Source organism: Macrobrachium nipponense, chromosome 8 (assembly GCF_015104395.2).
Source record: "Macrobrachium nipponense isolate FS-2020 chromosome 8, ASM1510439v2, whole genome shotgun sequence".
Classification (NCBI taxonomy): domain Eukaryota; kingdom Metazoa; phylum Arthropoda; class Malacostraca; order Decapoda; family Palaemonidae; genus Macrobrachium; species Macrobrachium nipponense.
Genome location: NC_087203.1, coordinates 80,412,361 through 80,426,796, shown reverse-complemented (window position 1 = coordinate 80,426,796; position 14,436 = coordinate 80,412,361). Strand labels below are relative to the sequence as shown.

General features: G+C 35.9%; 1 protein-coding gene across 1 annotated transcript in view; it reads right to left on the bottom strand.

Moving 5' to 3' along the window:
* Positions 1-14,436, bottom strand: part of LOC135222879 (adenylate cyclase type 3-like) — a 628,074-nt gene that overhangs the window by 139,658 nt on the left and 473,980 nt on the right. The window contains 1 exon segment of the mRNA XM_064261239.1: positions 13,505-13,623. Coding sequence (XP_064117309.1) covers positions 13,505-13,623 — 119 coding nt within the window.

Here is a 14,436-nt window from a genome sequence, read left to right as displayed (position 1 = left end):
ATTATTTCTTTAACATAATTCATCTCGTTCACAAATACTACGGTCTAAAGTATTTTCCTTTTCTTGTTGGCAGGTGATTTATTTGTTGAATGTTGTATTCTAGTAGCATATCTAATAGCTTTTCAAATTGCCTCTTATCTTCTGCACTACTATTACTCTCTTTTTTATATGTATAAGTACAACCACAGTCTCCTATTCGTTCTTTCCATTCTACGAAAGGAAAGTTGAAGTCACCAGATAGGAGAATAGTCCAGTCCTTGTGATTTCTACATATATCATCCAATTTTTTCAATTATTAAGTCAAACTCTTTAGTATTAGGAGGTCTATATATTACTATGTTCATCAATTTTTCAGATTCAAATTCTACCGCTATTAGTTCACATTCTGAGTTACTATATTTCTCATATATTTTTCCTTGTTTTTTGTCTTTCCCATATATTGCGGTTCCCCTTGATTCCTATTTTTTCTATCTGATCTATAAGTTTGGAACCCTTTTATTTGATCATCATTCCCAGTCTCTTGGGAATACCAGGTTTCACTTCTATTCATTATATCTATTTTCTTTTCATTTTGGGTTAGTTCTTCTAAGTACTCTATTTTTCTTTTTGAGTTACTCGTAAACTAAACCCTGCGCATTCATCACTATGATGGTTTGCGTGTTTTCTCCTTCATTTTAATATTGGTAGTAATAAGGATTTTCCCATGTCTCTTCCTGTTCTGGTATGTTGTTCTTTTTTTCATTTCCAGAAATTCTGACATTAAAAAATCCAACTTTTCCATAATATTTGATCTTCCTTCATCATAATTATTCATTTTGTGTCTGAATCTGTAATTTTCTCCGTTTCTGCCAATATCCTCTTGCATAATAAATACAGTTATTATCTCTTGAGTAGAATTTCGGAGCTGATGCTTTGAAATTTTTTTGCTGACACCTCTGCATATCTCATTGGTGGTTTGCTTTTCTCTTTTACCTGATATTCTTGATTTCTCTCTTTATTTGTTTCTTTCTTATTTTGGATTTTATTACTTGGTTGGTTATTTATTTGATTATGATTCATGGCTACAGGGTGCATATATTTGCATTTTTTGTCGAACTTACATCCTTTTCCTTCTTTTAGGTTTTTACATATTTTGGATGCAGATCTCTGCAATCATCCCCATAGCCATCTAAGTATGCACATTTACCATATATTTCATAGTTTTGACATACCTTAGGATGTTTGTAGTAACATCTTTCTCCAAATCTGCAATTCCCTCTTTTCAAAAGGTTGCAGATTTTGTCTTTCTTGTCTATTTTTTCCTCTTTCCCGTCATTGTGTAGATCTGGGTAGAGCCTCTTCGGGATTTGCTTTTCTATTGTCATATCGTTAATTTAGTTTCTTCGTTAGGTATGCTGCTTTATTGCCTCATATGTAGTATCAATGAGTATCTCTGCATCCATACTTTTATCTTGTTCTTTGTTTTCCTTATTTTTTTCTGTCATTTCATTTTTGTTTACTTCTCTTCCGTTTTCCTCTTCTTCTTTTTCTTCTTCTTCTTCTTCGTCCTCTTCTTCTTCATCCTCAACTATTTGTACATTCAATCTTGATTTAATAACATTGTCTATCCATGATAGACATGTTGAACAAAAAATTCTTGTATCTTTTCTCAAATCTTGCATTACCTCAGCACACTGTGGATGGGTCGGAATGTTGCATGCAGCACATTTTCTGATTAGGTTTTGTGGATTGACTATGCTATACCAAACCTTACACAGTTTGCATGCTTTTGGCATTCTTTTTCCTAATGCATCAATTAGGATATTCACAAGATTCACCTTATTCATTTTCTTTATCGGAATATGTTGGTTTATGTATATTTTCTTTATGAGTCTCTTGACCACTTGGATTTTATTTGGAACTTCTTCAATTATTTTCAAGATGTTTTCATTAGATTTGTTCCAGTTTGAAGGATTATATCCTTCTAATATATCTATGAATGCTTTTGTATCTTTTTGGTTAGGACTGTTGCTGATTTCATAGATGAGAAATGCCAGTTCCCTTCCTGCTACCTCATCGTATTGCGAATCTGCCAAGCAAGCTAAATTACGCCACCTTTTCCCGCAGTTGGAACTTACTGCCATCTTGTTCTGATTTCAGTATTACACTTGTTAAACTAACTTAGAAGACGCTTTATCCTACTATTTTCACACTAATCTTATCACCGATAGTTCACGAACACTTCTAGATATTTCTCAAATTCTAGTCGTATGTTAAACTTGTGATATCTGTTGATTAATCTGACTTCACGCGGGTACGTCTCACCAAGCAAGATGGCTACTACGAGATGGGTGTGTGGTTAATTGGAGGCGTGTTCCTTCTCACGATGTTCAAATACTGGTTTATTTACTATCTGGAGAGAGAGAGAGAGAGAGAGAGAGAGAGAGAGAGAGAGAGAGAGAGAGAGAGAGAACTTGGTTTACACAGTATCTTTGCTTACCTAACCATTAGTTTCGACATCTCAGGTTAACACTGTTGTTCTTGAATAATGCTGTTTATTTCAGCCTTGCTTCTTGATCCTTAATACTAATGTATTCGTATTTGTATGCTTGTTCTCAGCGCACCGATGTAAATTTATGTGTATGCTAAATACAGACGTACCTGGGCGTTTGTAGGTTACCACTGCAGATGAATATTTACACAAGAATGCCAATGAACATGTAGGAATATGCTCCTTGTAACTACACCATCGCAGACACATGAATGAATGCACTCTTATACAATAATTATGTAATAATACTACACTAGAAGTACATTTGGGTCTGGCTGTATCGTTTTAGATGATGTACAGTATATATTACATACTTCCAGTTGGTGGGATAGAATTCGCGTACCATGTTTTGTGATAATGTTAATCTAAAGCACTCAGACACATAAGATATGTCTATTCCTGCTCATATATACAATGAGCTGGAATATACCCAACCTAGCCTCTGAAGCATATTGTTTTAGTTTATGTAGCAAAATGTATCAGAATTCAATAAATGTATGCATACAGGAGCATTAACACTTATATCCTTCATCGTAGCCAAGTGCTAGTTTAACCTCACCCAACCTAAATTGCACGAATTCATGCTCCCTCAATGGGGTGGGATTTCTTCTTCTGGCCCTCATTTTGGATTCAAGGCTTTGAGGAGAAAAGCTCATCCAAAAAGAGTAAAGAAATCGAAAAACTAACATGTCATCACTGTGCCCATTGCAAGTACATAGTAAATCCTATATAAGTGTCTAAGTATAAAATTGCAGATAAACGTGAGTGCATGTCATTGTGCATGTATTTAAATGAGCATTTAAGATGACTCATGAAACTCTTCATATGAAAATAGCCTCATAAATATATTTCAGAACTAAACTTATTCCCCAAAAACCAGGAACAAAATGCAAGATGAATACTCCTTCTTGCTACTCCTTAAGCACTCATGCAAAAACTCTGGTAGGGAATTTGTCGATTCTGTCTTGACTGTCTAAGCCATTTTCCTGATGACCCACGAGGAGAATGGTGAGGAAAATCTCCCAGATCATTTTCGCTGGGAACACATTTTTGCATATTTTTTTTTCTCCCTCTCCACCTCTCATCTGTCAGTAGCAAGGATCTTGTAAACAAAAGTCTCTGGAAATGAGACGCTTCGTGTTTTTTCATATTTGTCCTTCTTCTGCGGCTGTCAAGGCCAGAGGAGAAAATATTAAAATCTTTGGAAGAAAATCTTGCAAAAATCGGGACGTTCATTCGCGTGAAAATCACGAAACAACTGAAAATTAAGCCTTGCAAGAGCAAACAAACATTTAACGTTCAGTTATACCTGCGCAGTTATGGCTGAGCAGGCAAAATTGTACCCACTAACGGTCAGTTAGGCAAAACTGAATCCACTGATGTTCTGTTATATCTGCGCAATTATGCCTGTGCAGGCAAAACTGAATCCACTAACGTTTAGTTATACATGCGCAGTTATGCCTGTGCAGGCAAAACTGTACCCACTAACGCTCAGTTATAGCTGTGGCAAAACTGAACGTTAGTGGGTTAAGTTTTCCCTACACAGACCGACTGTGCAGGCATAACTTCGTAGGTATAACTGAAAGTTAAGGCCGTCGCTTACACTCGAGCCAGTTCCAAGCTCCAGATAAATAAAAGTTGAGAGAATTTCCATTTCAAACAACACAAACATTTTCATCACTTAACATACACATGGGATGTCCTAATTTATGAGCTGTAAACGCGACCATCGAAGTTTCAGGTTTCATTTTCGTGGCCTGACAGTCTACCAGTCGACAGTTTCTGGACGGAAGGTTGCCAGGGCACGATAATGAAATCTGTAGACTATGTGGTGGCTATATTTGATCTTTATAAAAACTTACGAACAGGAGAAGATGCATTACCAGAAAATTAAATAAATAAGTAGATAAATAAATCTATAAGAGGTGTGGGGGGAAAGTAAGTAGAATCTTAAATGTTATTTAAATAAAACTAATTCAATATTAGTAAAATAAAACTAATCTGCGAATTCGCAAAAACACTACAAACAAAGACATGAATTTCACTTCAAGGTAATTGTTTTTCCTAGAAAAGCTTACTAATCTAGTTTAAAATCCTTCTGGGATAATGGGCGGCTCATTTACATAATATCAGCGAAGTCCTATTTTAAAATTCAGATATGTTTTCTGAGAGTATACAAGAGTACTGATTTGACGGCATTTTGATATAATATATTCATGGAAATCTCCCGGATATATTTCCATATATATGAACATCCTAATTCTTCTGCTGTCTGTGTGCGAGTGGCAGTGTAGCCAATATGCATCTTTATGCATACATACATTAAAGAAGCCCTCAACTTTGTCTTCAATATTTTATATATATACGTATATATATATATATATATATATATATAATATATATATATATATATATATATATATATTTATATTTATTTATATATATATTTATATATATATATATATATCTATATATATATATATATATATATATATATATATATATATATATATATATTATATATAATTTATATTTATGAGTTTTTCGACACGCGCGTGAACGTCAAAAAAATCTTAAAAATCCAGAAGACGACAAAAGGTTGATTCCGATGAAGCTGATGGCAGCAATAGAGAGAGAGAGAAGAGAGAGAGAGAGAGAGAGAGAGAGAGAGAGAGAGATAGAGAGAGGAAGAGAGAGAGGGAGAGACGAGAGAGAGAGAGACGAGAGATGGAGAGAGAGAGAGAGAGAGAGAGAGCATTTACTCGTTCGACTGACGTTAGTTTATTTTTCTTTCAGAACCAAAACTTAATCTGCTATTTCAGCTGGGAGTCAAAAAGAAACATTTTCGTATTTGTATGGTGAGGAAAATATCAATCATACTCAACAGATTCCCGGAAAAAATTCTTTTGAAACAGATAAAAAAAGAGAAGAATGTCTGAGTCGAACCTCCTTTAAACATTTGGCAGTATCCAAGGGATAAAGGCAAAATAAAAGCTATAAAAATAGCTCACATTTCTGCTCACTGCAAAAACGGAAGCCCAGGAGACTCATTTCATTAAAATGCTGTCAACAATGTTCTAAAATATCGCGTGGATAGACAGAAAGATAAGCTCTGGCGGAGAACTCTAATTCAAGTTCGAAGCTAGAAAATATACGAGGCAAACATAAGTAATGTTGACATGGTGTATTCTCCATTTACTCAGCCTGGAAAAAAACAAAGTTGGATACCAGAAACTTTCTCCTCTAACAATGCAGGGCGAATGAATTATGAAAAACTGCTTTATTTGCAGTGGCAAAACTTGCATGCCTATGTAAACCGTACATGAAAAGCCACAGCAATTGTTCTTGTAACAAAGCGTCCCCACGTCCCAAAACACACGCAAAAATAGCACGGGTCTACTTGTGAGTAACATGGCCTTGCACACACAGAGAGAGAGAGAGAGAGAGAGAGAGAGAGAGAGAGAGAGGAATGATTACCCTCATACAAAATTTGACTACTGCCAGGTGTCCTTGCGCTGCTACTACCTCGGATAACAATAATGGGGGGAGACATCGAGAAACAAGTAAAAAATGTGCCGGAGTTTCTTCGGCGCAATTGAGTTTTCTGTAAAGAGTGTAACACTATAAGAAAGCCCTCTGCCACGGTCTATGAAACTTTCAGCCACGGACCGGTGGTGGTCTGTGTTGTTGGCACCTATATCGGTGCCAGACGCACGATCATGGCTAACTTTAACCTAAAATAAAATAAAATAGAAACTACTGACGCTACAGGACTGCAACTTGGTAAGCTTGATGATTGGAGCATACCAATTTGCACCCCTGTGACCTCAGTAGTTTCCAAGATCTGCAGCCGGACAGAAAAGTGCGGACGGACAGACAGACAAACATTCCATCTAAATAGTTTTACAGAAAATTAAAAAGACAAGAAAAAACATGACAAATCTTGCAACAATTCCTAGGGTGTGTTCAAAATGCAGCAAAACATGTCATTATCATTATATTTATATTAATTCACAAAAAGGGAGACACAAAAGACCTGAAAAATTACCGCTCAGTAAGTTTTTTCTCAGTAATATATAAGATATTTACAAAGATCATATTAGGCCGAACTATGAAAAATCTTTTGATTCTGTCAAAACTTCAGCAATAATGAAAGCCCTTAAAAAGCAAGGAATAGATGAATCTTATGATAGAACACTTGAGGATATCTATACGGGTAGTACAGCAATCCTAAAACTATATAAACATAGTGAGAATTATCAGATTGAGAAAGGAGTTAGACAGGGATACCCCATCTCTCCTAAATTATTCACAGTGCCTAGAAGTTTTTAAGAATTTAGATTGGGAAAATGTAGGAATTAACATTAATGATGAATAACTTAAAAACTTAAGATTTGCAGATGACATACTTCTATTCAGTGGATCAGGGAAGGAACTGCAAAAGATGATAGAAGATTTGAACAAAGAAAGCAGAAATGTAGGACTGAAAATGAATATGGGTAAAACTAAGATAATGTTCAATGAATATGCAGACAGCAGATAAGGATTATGGACGAACCTCTAGAGATTGTTAATGAATATACATATTTAGGAAGACAGTAAGCGTTTCCCCAGGACATGAGACCGAAATTAAAAGAAGGATAAGCATGGGACGGAGAGTTTTTGGTAAACAAAATGAGATTATGAAAAGTAAAATGCTACTTTCTCTAAAAAGAAAAGTATTTAATCTGACGGTCCTACCAGTATTAACTTATGCATAGAAACTTGGAGCCTTACTAAAGCCTAAGAACATAAGCTAGTTACAACTCAAAGAGCTATGGAAAGAATAATGATGGGAATAACATCAAGAGACAGAAAAAGAGTACAATGGATACGAGAGCAAACTAAAGTAGAGGATATCCTCACAAGTAAGAAAAAGAAATGGACGTGGGAGGACATATAATGAGAATGTCTCATAATAGATGGACAAAAGAATAACAGAATGGGTCCCTAGATATTGCAAACGAAGCAGAGGAAGGAAGAGAAGACGATGGATTGACGAGCTAAGTAAATTTGCGGGTACAGACTGGCATAGAAAGACAGCTAACAGAAGGGAGTGGAAGGACATGTCTGAGGCCTTTGTCCGCCAGTGGACTAGCAACGGCTGACGATGTTGATGATACATAAACCATTTCCCTAAATAGAGAGAAATAGAATATTGATGACTGCTACATTCATGTTTTTACTTGCTAAATGATAGCTGAAATTCAGTACATTAACCTTACGAAGCAGTAGCCGCCTTACAAACATTCGCAGAAGGCTCATCAACACCAAGTCGACGCCCTTACAAACACCGCATCACCTCTCTCATGCTCGCGCACACAAACGATAAAGATACATAACTATCACAAAAGGACGGGAACAAAGAAACAGCTGAACAGTTCTCGCATAACCTGCCTGCATGGAGACAGACCACTGGAGTTTATGAACGCAACGAAATGTCAAAGGTGAGCAGTTTTTTTTATTAATAAAGTTGAAAGAAAATTGATGTTCAGTCATCACTACTGTAGTTTCTCATTAAAATGGAAAAGGTTAATTACTCCGACGGCATCAACCACATCCGTTTGGTTTTATGTAAATTACTTCCCCGCAGTAAGTCCCTGTCCGATAAGATATCGGCATGAACAAAGCCTCTAAATTCTCCTTTAAGAGAAATTATGTTATGAGACAGACCTCCCACTCTCTTGATGATAGTAGGCCACAGTTAATGAATAATTCTGCAAGTCCCTTCCCATTAAGGTAAAATAATGGGACATGGCACCGTGTCTTTCAGAATTCTTGTCATAATATTCTTGTAATAATATGATACGGTTCTCCGTCTTTTTCATTTACGTTATACTCAGGATATATGGCTCTGTTTCTCTTTCAGATATGACTGTGACCTTCTTTCAGGTATATCGTAAAATGAGAGATGGCTCCGAGCCTAATTCAGATTTGTTATATCCATGAAAAACGGCTTCGAGTCCGTTCCAGGTACATGGCGGTGTTGAGTTATGGCTGTGTGTCTTTCAGATGTCGTAATCATGGTATTTGCCTCTATCTTTCATTCGGCTATATTGCAGTCATGACATATGAATCCAACTCTTCCAAACATGTTATAATCATATATCAGTCTCATTCCAATACCATATAAAAATTAAGAGACCTATGAATCCATGTCACAAAGAGTACAATTATTCAAATTTCCCAGAAAAAAAGACACAAAAACACTCGCCTTACAGCTTAAAAAACAAATTAATTACATTAATCCAATGTGATAAGTGAACTGAAAGTTCAAAGACTAGGAAATACGCATTAGAAAGTAAAATAAATAAAAATATCACAATTACACCTCTTTCTGAATACCTAACACGGACAAAAATAAGTCGAACGTTACTGACATTGCTGACAAGAGGCTATTTTAGGGTTACCCAATTTTAGCACCGAGTCAGGATGACCCCCTTCAAATTAAGTTATCATAGAGCTCCAGTGACAACTGAACTTTACTTCTGTGAGTTCTAGCTTCCACATTCACTCACGAAAAGCTTTGAGATTCATCTTAAGGAACTGGAGAATAAAAATGAGACAAGAAAATGTTATACACTACCCAACTTAACTTTAGGTTCGAACCAGTTCATACCGGTTAAAACTTGTTAAAACCACTTGGAACCTGTTAAAAGCAGTTCCTACTGTTCTAAATTTTTGTATTATATTACAAGTGGTTAATGTTCATCCTTGACAAGATAGAAGCAGTTACTGCAAGCTGCAACTGGTTCCAGTCATTAAACTATTACTAATTTGCTACATGTTCCTATGCTATAATTGGTTTTTGCCACTCCTACCAATTAGGGAAAGATTCCCAGAGAGGATCTGGTTCTAACCAGAAAAAAATGGCCATGACCATCAGGTTCCGTTTATATCTAAGGCGCTTAAGGAAAATTAAAAAATACAATCAATATATGATCAATATAGTTCGAATAACTGAATTTCGGCTATACGTGGGAAATTTTTTTTTTGTATTATGATCACGATCACTGACAAGTCTCTTTCAGAAAAGGACGGCTGTGGTTACTGCCAATCAATTACAACTGGATTTCAAAAGAAGAGAAAACGGAACTTTCATGTTACCTAAAAACAATGCACGTTTTAATGAAATAAAATGAGTTACGTTTGTCAGCTGCAAACGACTTCCGCTCTTTTCACCAAAATGTATCCATACTCAATTTACTACACAAATAAGCAAATTTAATTTCATGTCCACTACGTAACTTGTTGAAAAGTTAAAAAATAAATAGACCATGAATGAATAAATCACCCAATTCCTATGCACAGAGTAAACAAAAATACATTTAGTTTTTAATGCATCCACAATAAGCTCTAATTTGCTTACTTCTCAAACAGAAACTATTTATGGAATACTTTAACATGAAGCAATTCATTGTATATGAGAGAGAGAGAGAGAGAGAGAGAGAGAGAGAGAGAGAGAGAGAGAGAGAGAGAGCGCGCAATTTTATTAGAAACGTTACATACGAATAAACTATTCAATGGAAGTAATCTTGAGCAGAGAGAGAAGAGACGAGAGAGAGAGAGAGAGAGAGAGAGAGAGAGAAATTAAAAGGATATTGCTGCAACTTTTGAACTGCACCAGGGAGGGCCAAGAGCCAAAACTGCCACGTTCAAAGGGAAAACTATCCGAGATATTTGCACCGACCCAAACACGTGGCAATTTTTGTTTAGCGACAAAGAATTCCTTTATTCCAATAAGAACATTTTCTGAAGCGTGAAAATATTTTCCAATTTGGTCAGCTGGAAAAGAAATTAACTGCTGGCAATAGGATTCAATATGATTCACTCACATGTTTGATATATGTGTGTATATATATATACATATAATATATATATATATATAGTATATATATATATATATATATATATAGATATATATATATATATATATATATATATATATATATCATATATAATATATATATATAATATATATATATATATATATATATATAATAAGTACACACACACACAAAGCAAAAACTTACATCCACTAAATTGGTAGTTCTTTAAATGTTGCGGAACACGGGAATCAGATATTTTAGAGAAGGTGCTGTGTGACGTCACCAGCGAATCGAGGAACTACACCGATGTACCCTTGAGTACAAATCTGGGATGAATCAATCCCTCGTTCCGCATCACAATGGACTCGCCTTCAAGTCGTCCCCGGCCTCTCCGAATAATTGCAACCCCAACGGCGCAGAAACACGTCATGTTTGCCGGTGAATAGGGGTCACAATAGAACGTTATCAAAACAGAATCTTTCTCTCGCGAGTGGAACCTCTGGGACGATGACGCATCAACACTTCGACCGAATGAAAAATGGGTAAACTGTGGTACTGTATTAAGAAGCAGGAAAATGTAAGCACTTGTCGGTATTTGAAAAGTCCTCACATAATCACATGTATGATGTACTAACATACCTATATCCAGTTAGACGATAAAACTAAGGGCTAAAGTCCAAAAGCTGCTGGGACTATGAGGTCATTCGGTTCTACAATTGGCCTATACAAATTCACAAGATTTAATGATCGCACTAGAATATTTTCAGATTTCTATAACATTTTCAAAAGTTATAAGAATTTTTAGCTAATGTGGGAAACTCATGTTCTAATCACCTTCTTTGATGATGTACACGTATACTTCTTCGCTTGGACATTACAAAGTTTCTTCTCATCATTACAGAAAGAATTAGTTGTTGAGTAAAATAGACCTCTATGAAATCTAATACCTAAACTCATAAAACTAATGGAAATGTATGAAATAAATAACATATTCTGCTAACTAACGCATAGCATATATTTACTTGTAAATCCTTAATCCCCATCACGCAAACGCATATACTCCAGAAGTATAGTATAACACATATTTATAACTTAAAATGAATACATCATTTAATAGGTGCACAAACCCGCAAGAAAGCACGAAGGAAAAACGAAAAAAATAAAACATATACCAAATGAAAAGAAATATAATAGAAAAGCATCAATAAGTAAAATCAAAATTATAATGTTACTCGAACACAACATAAATAAACCTATATAACAATAGAAAGAAAACATCTTATTGATACAGTATCAAAAAAGTTATCCCACAAAACACAATAAGATTAAAATCTTGGAAAAATAAAACTATGAAAAAAATATGACATTCGTAGCCATGAAAGAAACAAGGCTATAAAACACGGTAAATACGATACCCTTCGAAAAAAAAGAGAACTTACTAGAAAAATCACGAGAAATGATATGTCGACTCTTTACTGCATATAAGAAGAAATTCTCCAATAACATAACACCAGACATAGTCGATAATCCTTGGCGTCAACAGAATAAATCATCCGATAGAGCCTTAGTGAGGTGTAATGGCGTTTTACGTACCCTCAGCTGGTCTTTGAATAACGAAGTGGCTCATTTATTTACAATTCCGCTGCTTTCTTGGGCCTCATTTCGACTCACTTTCAATTGCACTAGACTCATGAGGCCTGTTGCAAGTTTCTGTGAATTGATTATTGGGGTGAGGTGGCTAGACCCATAGGCATGTCTAAGTTAAGTATATCTTAGTTTTACCAGACCACTGAGCTGATTAACAGTTCTCCTAGGGCTGGCCCGAAGGATTAGATATTTTTACGTGGCTAGGAACCAATTGGTTATTTAGCAACGGGACCTACAGCTTATTGTGGGATCCGAACCACATTATATCGAGAAATGAATTTCTATCACGAGATATAAATTCCTCTGGTTCCGAGTTGGCCGAGCCGGGAATCGAACTTCGGACAACCGGATTGGTACCCGAGCGCGAAATTCATTCGTCCAACGAGGAACTAAAGGCATGTCTAACCTACAGTTACAGGAGCTTGTCTATCATTAGCATCTGACACTCACTACTAGTTTCCTATCGTAGTACATAATAAAGACAATGGCCGCGAACCTAAGATAGGTTGATTTACTTGACGCTACATAATGCCGTTACGGCCATAACTCTCATGGAAGCAACAATAGTCAGGTTGTTCTGTCTCAAATCGATTTGTTAATGGTTAAGCAATATATATATATATTATATGTATATTATATATATATATGCAGTGGACTATACTCTGTTTTTTTTCATCTGTCCATCCGCCTGTGGTGTTTTTGTATGGTAACACTGCGTCCCGGGCTTTAGATAGTTACGCTATTTGCGCAAGTTTTAGGTAAATAAAAGGATATCTGGGTGTACATTTGCAACTGAAAAGTGTTTTAATAATTTACTGTATGCGAATTACACCGTTAATATTCGAAATAGGATATTATTATAATCGTTGAATGTAAGCTGAATGTCACTATCTTAAGCCCGGGACGCAGTGTTACCATACAAAAACACCACAGGCGGATGGACAGATTAAAAAAAAACAGAGTATAGTATAGGCATTTATTTGGAGAGAGAGAGAGAGAGAGAGAGAGAGAAGAGAGAGAGAGAGAGAGAATATCCACTGATTTACCAACTGAGAAAGAAGCTGTTCCTTAATTCATATTTCTACATCTCCACAAAATCGCCACAAAATTCACTGATAATCAATGCACAGTAAAAAAGGCGTTACAATGCCAACGGTCATTAACACCACCATGGAGACTCAGAGTATATGTATTTACTTGCAACATGGGATATTCAAGAGACATGTGAGAGTAATAAAAGAGAGAGAGAGAAGACAATTACTTAAAAACTGGGTAAAAGCAGACTTTAAGTGACCACCTTGCCTCGAGGGGGAGAGGGAGGAGGAGGGGAAGAGGAAAGGGAGACAGGAAAAAGAGGAGAGGAGGAGGAGGAGGAGGAGGAGGAGAAGAAGAAGAAGAACAAGAAGAAGAAGAAGAAGAAGAGGAGGAGGAGGAGGAGGAGTAAGGCCTCACAGCTTACCTGACATTCTCGTGGCGACTCATATAGATCTTCTTGAACTGTCCGTCTCCGCCGCGTCCCAGGTCCTGTCGCATGGTTTCAGCAACATGCTTCGGTAGAACGGACAACAGCAGCCGTTCCTAAAGAAAGGAAAAGAAAACGAGAGATGTGGATCATTGGGGTTTCAGGAGCCAAAACTAGTAGCCACCATTATTTCCTATATTTGACAGAAAAAGGTTGATTGACATTGTTTAGACATTATCATCAGACTAGAATGATTTCGGTGTAAATTTACTAAACGCTGAAAAACAAATAATTCACCGTATATAGACTATTATTCTGGACATCACAGTATTAAAACAAAATCTCTGTATTATCTTCAATATTCCTGTGAGCTTTACGTGTTTTCAGTCATGAATTGATGAATAACACAATATTAGTAAAATAATGACTTGTGTGTATCAGACTCATATTTTGGATGCCTGGTACAATAAAAATTTGAAATCACTTTAAAATATAACTGACAGGAAGAATTTATTACAAGAACATCCTTTGCCTGCCTTATTCCATCGGCTCAGACTCCATTAAATCAATACTGAAATTTTCAAATAAATTTTTTTTTTCATACAATAACATAAAAAAAACATTCTTATAGGAAACTCTCCTTACCAGAATAACAACATTGCTTGACCACATTCTGCACCAGATGTTCGAAGAATGTTCAAAACGGAAGCTAAAGAGTCTTAGTATTCCTTTTCCTTCGCCCTTCCTACCATCTATAGCTGTTCCTTGCCTGGAGACTTCACGCAAAAGTAATGACCTTTGTATGCACTCAAATAGTTGTCTATATCCCTTAAATCTTTGTTGTTGTTTGTAAAATCGTGTCTCTTTGGAAATATTTGTTTCGCTTTGTTCTTTGCTTGAAAACACCTCAAAGTAAAGGGGAAAGATTG